The sequence below is a fragment of the Phoxinus phoxinus genome (genome assembly GCF_949152265.1).
Source record: "Phoxinus phoxinus genome assembly, chromosome: 4".
NCBI lineage: Eukaryota > Metazoa > Chordata > Actinopteri > Cypriniformes > Leuciscidae > Phoxinus > Phoxinus phoxinus.
Window position 1 is genome coordinate 26,078,885 of NC_136879.1, and position 9,216 is coordinate 26,088,100.

The following is a 9,216-nucleotide window of genomic DNA, read 5'->3' on the forward strand; positions in this document are numbered from 1 at the left end:
GTGAAGCACAAACCTGTCAAGTGCATTTCATCTACTAGCCTACTCTGATAACTCATTGTTTAGACTGCTGAGTTTGTGCATTACATAAAGCTGTTAGTGTATTTTAAAGCAATATTAATGTCACTGTGCTTATTACCTGATGCCAAAATGCCAAAATAAAGTTAACTACCGGTAGTTTGTTAAAGAGCAGCTAATGGGATCCAAGTAAACCATCCTTAAGAAAATAGGTCAAATAAGCTGTCAATCAATACAAAGTTATATTTATTTAAAATAATATTTATTTTTTATTAATAATTTGTGGGGGGAAAAAAATTAGGTTAACGAGTTATCACTATCACCACACCCCTTGCAGCCCAATAAATAAATACATTCTACAGCCAATAATAATATAAATTCTTTTTAATATCATTAGGCCATGAGACAATAATGAAATGAGTATTACATTGTATCCAAGTCCAGTAAACAGAGTATTAAGGAGAAAGTGGAACAGAGCAGCAGAATACCATTTAAACATCTGAATACAGTTCATAACTAAGCCTTATGTGACAGAGGCACAATGCATATCTCAAAACATGTGCTAATACATCTCCATTCCAACATGACATGATATTTACCTCCCTAGACCCTGGGTGGAAGCTCAACTGAACTAAAGTGAGTTTATTTTTACGCCATTACAGTAAACCTGGTATTACCACATTATAAGAATTCAGTCCTTTCAAATCTACAAAAAGTCCTGAGTAAGTGGCTTATGAGTAACAATGGGTCAGCTGCAACACTCTAATACCATAAACTCCTGGTGGTCTGGCATGAGGCAAAACGAAACCTGAAGCAAATACATCAAGGGTGGAAACGTCTGGTAGAGAAACATGTAAACATGCTGGTGACAGAGAGTGAGATTTTTTTTATTTTTTTTTATGTCCTGATGCCAGTCGACTTAGGCAAAAAATTGATGGAGGCACTTTTAAAATAAAAGTTAATAGACATGGCTACCCCATGGGTAAATATGGGCTGAAAAAAAAAAGATGTTGCTATTAATTAGTGTAAGAAACACCTCTGGATAGAATCTTCTGTGTGCAGATGTTGAAAAAAAAGAGAGAAACTAGTGGAGTGAAGCATGAAGAGAGAGAGCAGCCCATCACACTGCAGAGACTGCAACTTCTGAAAATACAAAATAATAATAATAATAAAAATGTGATTATATATATATATATATATGTCCCATGGGAGGGAAACACTGCTTAGTAGTTATTCCTCCACATATAAACAAAGGCAGCGATATATGCAATTTACACAGTGTACGGTAAATACTGCTATTTTCACCAACAGTAAGATGCCATTTATACATCGTGCAAATAGTGGCAGTTATTATTTGCACCTCAATGTATTATAAAAATTATAAATGTTATCATAAACATAAACCATCAGCACATCTTTACTCACAGTGACAATAAACAAGCGCCTCATTCGTCTGCAGCAGACATGCCTTTCACTGGTTCGGTCTCTCGCATCTATGGGCAGAAATAAAAAGGAAAAATTACAGAATTATGCATGCTTCATTCCATTTTTACTTTTAGACCTTTGCTGTCATCTAGCACACACTTAAAGTTAATCTTTAAAACATTAATAATTTAATAACACTGTTAAATGTAATCTTTACCAAACCTCTAAATGAAAAATACATTATAATGCTGCCCAAATTAACGTGTAGCATTTCAACTGAAAGATTCTAGTCAAGCGTTTTAAATAAATTCTAATATTCGCCATTTATCATAAGGTTCATACAGATACTGTCAAATGAAATTCCAGGACTTTCAAGGACATTTCAAGCATTTTTTGGTTTTCAAGGACTACAATCAGAGATCACTTATCATACAACATCTTTATTATCTTTCAAATTCTTAAAAAGGTAAATAGATAGATCAAAATAAACTAATGAAACAAAATGGTACAAATAAAGTGCAGCGCATGCAAGGACTTTGGTAACCTTAACCATTGAAAGCATACTATGACAAAGATATCGCTTTCCTTATTCAAACTTTTGAACTATTTTTTCTACAAATTAATATATGATTGACCTGAAGAATGAATGTTGTATCATATACATGGATAATTATTTTAAAAATGGCTATTTTCAAGGATTTTCCAGGACTTAAATTTCAAAAAGTCAAATTCAAGTACTTTAAGCACCTTGACTTGAAAATCATTTTCTGCTTATTAGTCTCAGCCAGAACTTTAATGTCAGAGTATCCATAAATTAAATATAGATTAAATATCTCCTCTGACCAAGGCCATTCAGCACTGGATCTTTTCTGGATTCAGTGTTTATTTAGTATTATTTATATACTATTAATATTTTGAATTAGCTTTTATCTTTATATTTTCACTTTTGTCTCATGCTTTTGTCATTTTAATTCAGTTTTTTTTATATTTAACCTTCATTTATTTACGTTTTAGTTGTTTTAATACTTAACATTTTTGAACTTAACATAAATAAGTTATGTTTTTCATTTTTTAAATAGTTTTAATTAACAATAAGTCTGTACCGCATCTTATTTGAAAACCTGTGAATATTATAAATGATTGTGTTAAACACTGTCTGCACTCTGCTGTTGAACTCACATTATCAAGTTCTTTCTGCGTCTCCTCCTCCATGCGGCGGATGTCCTCCATGGTCAGATTGATCCACTGGTCTATCCAGCAGAAGAGCTGCCTGTGAAAGTTGGTGAACAGACGCTTCTCTTGCTGAAGTCAAACCAAACAAACATTAAAGTTTCATGAGTCACGGCATTAGCACTAGGCCGGCACACAAACAACAAGCCCTCGAATAAAATGAACAAACACTAACTGTTTATCTTTCTAAACTGCACCTCCATGATGGACATTTTGTTGAGTCAAACTGAACACAGCGTGAGGTGTTTTAAAGTTTAATACCCTGTGGATGAAACTCTCCACTTTATTCTGCAGGCCAAACCACTTGAACTTGACAGTGACTAGTTTATAGGCACACATATGAGGACAGTCCGTCTTCTGAGGAAGTTCTTTCTGCAACACACAGGAACAAAGTTGATCAACTCGAGAGCTCTACAAAACATGCAGGAGCTATATATCTAGAAACAATTAAAGAAAGAATACAGACCTTCCAGTCAGGTCCTAAAGGCCCTCTACCAGTCTTCTGTGATTTAAATGTGGCTGGATCCTCGTCTGGTTTGTAGTCCTGTGAAGACGTTTAAACAGTCAGCAAGTCTCAAAGTTTGATCATGCATTGAAAGTAAACACTGGGTTTTCCTTACCTTAGTGTCCACCTGAGACCTGTCAGCAATGTCAATGTGTACAACCTCGACCTTCTTCCACTGTTCGGGGTCAAGCTTATGGACCTTCAAAAAACAGAAAGAACAAGGTTAGATCCTTACAGATACTTGTAAAATAAAATCTGCTTATTGTGGTGATGTGGAATTAAAATAATTTTGCAGCATTAATCAGCATAATGTCATCTGCCTACTCACATTTTCCTGTTCACCGAGGTCAGGCTTGTGCCACGTCTCAATCATGACTAAAAAATTGTCCTTCATGTACTCATTCTGTAAAAAACAACAAAAAAACAAAAACAAATTTGATATAGACACACTACTGTTCAAAGTATGGGGTCAGTGAGATGTACTTAAGATAACTTTTATTTAGTAAGAATTTATCAAAAGTGACAGTAAATACTGTTATAGTTTTACAAAAAAAAAAAAACTTCAAATAAATGCAAAAAAATATTAGACAGCACAGCCGTTTTCAACTAAATAAGAAATGTTTCTTGAGCAGCAAATCAGCATGATTTCTGAAGGATCATGTGACACTGAAGACTGGAGTAATGATGCATCACAGGAAAAAAAAATCAATTTTGAAATATATTAAAATAGAAAACAGTTATTTAAAATTGTAAGAATATTTCACAATATTACTGTTTTTTATCAAATAAATGCAGCCTTGGGGAGCAGAAGAGACATACAATTTTTTTAAAATCTAACCAATCCCAAACTTTTGAAGAGTAGCGTGTAGTTAAGAATAAAACCTGTTTACTTCTTAAACAATTTGCTAATGCTGATTATTAATAGAAAACATTTAATTTAGTTACACCCAGGTGTCTCATACACTCACCGTGAGAACTGGAGCAATGAATGATGTAGGGACCGCATGAAAAAGAGGAAAAATTGTTTTAAAAGTGAATTTCCTCATTCCTATGAGTTCTTAGTTTAATAGACGAATCATGCGCTATAGCGTACACATGTAGCTCCAGGGCTAAGCGGTGTTAATGTGTGCGGTACCTGTGCGGCAGTAAGGATAAGCGTTCCAGGCCTTCTCGTGGATATTCAGGGCAGCTGAAGGCGCCAGTAACCGTACAAAAGTTGGCACTTTACTGCATAAGACAGAGAGAAAAACTGAGATGCAGACTAGAACCAATGTTTCTGCTTGATGGCACTTGAATATACACCACAGCACTAATTACTATTCTGATTTTTACCTCTGCAAGCGGTAGATCTTGTGTGTGTACTGTCCTTTCTCTCCATCCTCCTTCTCGTAGGGCTCGTTTTTCAGGACCTCCACCCCATCTCCACCTCCGGTCTCATTCTTACTAGCCTCTGCTACAGAGAACAGCTGACCCACCTGGTACTGCACGTGAGAGAATAATGTCAACTTGACTTGGTCAAAACAAATGAAAAATGTATGTATTATGTCATGTCATGTCATGGCTGCGTACAAAGCTAGGAGAGGATTCAACATCTACATAAATAAATAGCCATATACAGGCTGGTGTGCCATAAACAAACGGACACAATTATAGAGGAAGTGTTCAAACCCTATAATCTGATGACAGAAAAGAGGGAAACTGGTGTCTACTGTTTCTAGCAAATGCAAGTGCACCTCTAGTTAGACTAACAGTAAAAGTGTACAAATATATTTGCAGTTTTGGACACTTTGGAAACCAATTCTAACCATTTTATTCTAATTCTGGCTGAATGTTATGACACATAACCGATAAATTGTTGATATTAAAAATCCATACTCATTTTTAAACCAAAATTAAAAAATAAAACAATCATTTTAAATGCCACAAGTGAATAAAGGGCATCCAAATAATAATGTACAGTATGAAAATAACGATTGCACTGATATTTAAGTTCTGGTTGACACCAATGGGTAACACTTTACAATAAAGTTTCATTAGTTCATTAGTTAACATGAACTAATAACTGCACTTCTGCAGCAATTACGGTATGAATCTTTGTTAATGTTAATTTCAACATTTACTAAAATCAAAAGTTTTTTTGGCATTTATAAAAGTAAGGATTTATTAACATAAGTTAATGCGCTGTGAACTAACTTTACCAAAACAGCCGTTCATTGTTTGTTCATGTTAGTCAATACATTAATGTTAACAAATTGAACTGTAAAAAGTGTTACTTTAATTTGTGTACGTCAATAAGTCATGAAACATGGGACATTTAATTTTAGGCATAACATTATAGCGCAGAGTGTGAAAAAAAAGGACATTATTTTGTTCTAAGATTTATTAAAGATTACATATAACAGTGTTTTAAAATTAAGTGTTTTGAGTGTTGGATGACGTTAACCTACAGTGCTGGTCAGAATTATTTGCCCCCTTGGTAAATATGATCAAAGATGGCTGTACAAAATAAATCTGCATTGTTAATCCTTTTGATATTTGATTTAAATAATTTGCAAAAAATCTAACATTTCATTGAAGTAAAAGAATTGGAAGTGAAAAAAAACAAAACATTATGAAATAAATGTTTTTCTCCAAAACACATTGGGAACAAGTATTTCCCCCCATTTATTAAATTCTTTTTTGCAACCTCCTTTTCCCAAGATATCAGCTCTGAGTTTTCTCCTATAATGCCTGATGAGTTTGAAGAACACCTGACAAGAGATCAGAGACCATTCCTCCATACAGAATCTCTCCAGATCCTTCAGATTCCCAGATCCATGTTGGTGCTTCTTCTCTTCAGTTCAGCCCACTCATTTTCAGGCCAGGGACTGGGATGGCCATTGCAGATGCTTGGTTTTGTGTTCAGTGACCCATTTTTCTTTTGATTTTAATGTTTGTTTTTGGATCACTGTCCTGTTGGAAGATCCAAACATGGCCCGTTATAAGATTTCTAGCACAGTCTATTAGGTTTCGATTTTTTATCTGTTGGTATTTGATCGAATCCATGATGCCATGTATCTGAACAAGATGTCCAGGACCTCTGGCAGAAAAATATGCCCACAGCATTAAAGATACAGCAGACTATTTCATTTTACACATGGAGTACTTTTTATCCCTGTGTGCACCAAACCCATCTTAAGTGTTTGCTGCTGTATCTTCAGATCTGGGAATCTGAAGGATCTGGAGAGATTCTGTATGGAGGAATGGTCTCTGATCTCTTGTCACGTGTTCTCCAAACTCATCAGGCATTATAGAAGAAAACTCAGAGCTGTTATCTTGGGAAAAGGAGGTTGCACAAAGTATTTCATAAAAGGGGGCACATAACTGTTCCCAACGTGTTTTGGAGAAAAACATTTATTTAATGCGATTTCCCCCCCCACATTCAACTATATTTTACTTCAATAAAAGTTATGTTTAAATAAAATATCAAAAGGATAAACAAAGCAGATTATTTTTTACATCCATCTTTGATCTACCAAGGAGGGAAATAATTCTACCAGCACTTTTAGAGGAAATGACCATGCACAACGTTGATGATATTGATAAATCAAAACCTTTCAAACCCCTCAAATATAGGCTGATAACCAATATTAAGGTACCAATATATTGTTGTGTATATAAAACATATGATTTTCTTTTTAAGTATACTTATTTTCATTTAACCGGTAAAAAACAACAACACTGACATCCAGACACAAATGAGTCCCTGCTTCCACAATGTAATATCCTCTATGTGCTTCCCGATTCAGCTGGTGGGGTAGTTTAATTCTCCACCAGTCTATATTATGTGGCCTTGTGCGCAGGTGAAGAGAAAGGAATGCAACTACACATGCCAAACCTGTGTCTGTTTTTACTGCCGTTCAGAAAAGAACAATTGACTAAGGAGTCAACAATGATTTATTCAAACACTACAGATACAGAACGGTGGCAGCAAGGCGTTCCGATACCCAGGTGTAAAAACACACCAACCTAAATCAACAAATACTACAACAGCGAGGGCAAGAAATGACAGGGATAAACAAATTCAACCTTTGCTTGGTAAGCTGGAGCAGAGATGGTCCATTTGATAAAGTCTGATAAGCCTGGTCTCGGGTTACAATTAATTACAGGCTGTCCTTGTCTACTGTATACACTACGGGCATACAGTTAACTAGGCCACTTTCCCACAAACCTCAGATGGTTTCAATTCATCATTTTGAATGTCTAAACTCTTTGCCCATTAGAACAAACTGGGAGGAGTCTGGAAAACTGGAGTCACAGAGAAACTGTCATCATGCCAAAATACATCCGTGAGCCTCAAGATGGACTTTTCAAATTATAATAGATTTTTTTTAAATCAGCATAAATAACAAAGAAGCACCTGTAAGATCTCAAAAAAAGTAAAAAAAAAAAAAAAAACGACCTCGTACGTACCTCTTCAACAGAAATGGGCAAGACGATTCGACTGAAAGACGAAACAGAAAGGCAAATTAGTCAGCATAAATACCATGGTGACCTTTGAACTCTTCGTTCATTCAATCACATTTTTTTTGACAACTCTGTATCCCACAAGCCCTGTTTTACCATCCAAAGTCATTAATAACATCTTATAAATAACAGCACTTTAGTTCATAAGAACTGAAGTTGCTTTATTCAGTAAACTGACCTGTCCCATGTCTCTTTGCAGTCATTAAACAGCCATGATCTGATAATATTGTTTCATAATGAGTTTACTTCATTATTCAAATTAGAATAAGATATTGGCCTATATGGGTGTGATATGTGTCATATGTTTTTTTTTTTACTGTAAAAAAGAAAAGAAAAAGGGTATACTAAACATTATTAAAGCTCCAGAGAATTTCATTACAACCAAGCCCAACAAAATACAAACACATTACCAGTTAAACTGATGAAAAAATGCAGACTAATCTTTTAAAACCAGGATTACTTCCCACATTCTTCCCCCTGATAATTCTCATGTTTTCCATGACGTGTCTAATTAAAAGTTCTTAATCACCATATTCAGCCAACATCGAGTATTAAAAAAAACATTTTACAGTTCATATAGATCAGGCAGCATTTAATTTTCTTGTTATGTAAATATTAGTCATAATTTGGTTAGAGGACTAATTGCTGAATATGTAACGTACAGTATTTGCTAACTGTTAGCAGCACAAAGTCTCAAAGTGCACTTTGACGTGTGTGACCAGCACACCGGTGCATTATGACGCGTGACCGGCAGACCGGTAGCATGTGACAATCACACTTACTACCTGCAGCTTTTAAATAATTTTTTAACTTAAAAAAAGTAACGCTTTTTTTCTTTCACTTTGCATTAAAAAAAATGATGATTGATCAAAACTAATCGGGCTGGAATATAAACAATATAGTCCGAAATAGGACAATAGATCAAACTCTGGACTTTTTTATTTAACTTATTGAACACTCCGGAAAAAAAACATTCATAATTCATTAGTCAAAATAATATCAACATAAATCTACTTCATTTGGCAGCTGCCGGCGAAAGTTAAGTTACCAAACACGCGCCGCAAACTCAAGCTCAGCGCGAGATCAAAACTTCGGCTCAGTTAAATCATTCGAAATTACTTACAATTCCTTTATTAACATGTTATCTCCTTCGGTTCCGCGTGCCCAACATTCAAACTAGTTCAAAGAGGGTTTATTCTTCAACTATTCGGTCCTCCCCGCCGCGTCTTGTTTCAGTTCAAGTTCCTGGATTTCTAATTTCTTTAAATTCATTTCCTGAAAGATGTCGACAGGATCGCCGCGTCTACACGGCAACCACACCCACTAGAATGAAAACCGGCCCATGGGCGAATCTGATTGGTCAGGAACCGCACATAAACGCTTGCGACACACCCTGCCCTGATATTTAACTCACACAAACACACAGGAGGTTTACAGAAACCGTGACTGTGTGTCCACATGGATGTCAGGTAGATGTTCTTGTTCTGCTGGTTTTAAATTTAGGATGAGACCTCAACAGAAGGGATTTGGGTGTG

General features: G+C 35.3%; 1 protein-coding gene across 1 annotated transcript; it reads right to left on the minus strand.

The window, feature by feature from the left end:
* Positions 1-381: 381 nt before the first annotated feature.
* On the minus strand, positions 382-8,951 carry pitpnaa (phosphatidylinositol transfer protein, alpha a). The gene is made up of 11 exons (XM_079611498.1): positions 8,805-8,951; positions 7,628-7,658; positions 4,508-4,656; positions 4,144-4,402; positions 3,504-3,578; positions 3,291-3,374; positions 3,137-3,214; positions 2,932-3,042; positions 2,620-2,742; positions 1,441-1,508; positions 382-1,158 (listed from the first exon to the last, which is right to left on the minus strand). Exons 4-10 carry the CDS (start codon positions 4,219-4,221, stop codon positions 1,461-1,463), a joined length of 597 nt encoding a protein of 198 aa, XP_079467624.1. The 5' UTR covers positions 4,222-4,402; positions 4,508-4,656; positions 7,628-7,658; positions 8,805-8,951; the 3' UTR covers positions 382-1,158; positions 1,441-1,460.
* Positions 8,952-9,216: the final 265 nt, after the last annotated feature.

Coding starts and splice junctions, on each gene's coding strand:
- pitpnaa (XM_079611498.1), bottom strand. CDS start 4,221: ATGAGGAAATTCACTTTTAAAACAATTTTTCCTCTTTTTCATGCGGTC. Junction 3,215..3,290: donor GGTCTCAGGTGGACACTAAG/GTAAGGAAAACC, acceptor ACGTCTTCACAG/GACTACAAACCAGACGAGGA. Junction 2,743..2,931: donor TGGAGAGTTTCATCCACAGG/GTATTAAACTTT, acceptor GTTTGACTTCAG/CAAGAGAAGCGTCTGTTCAC.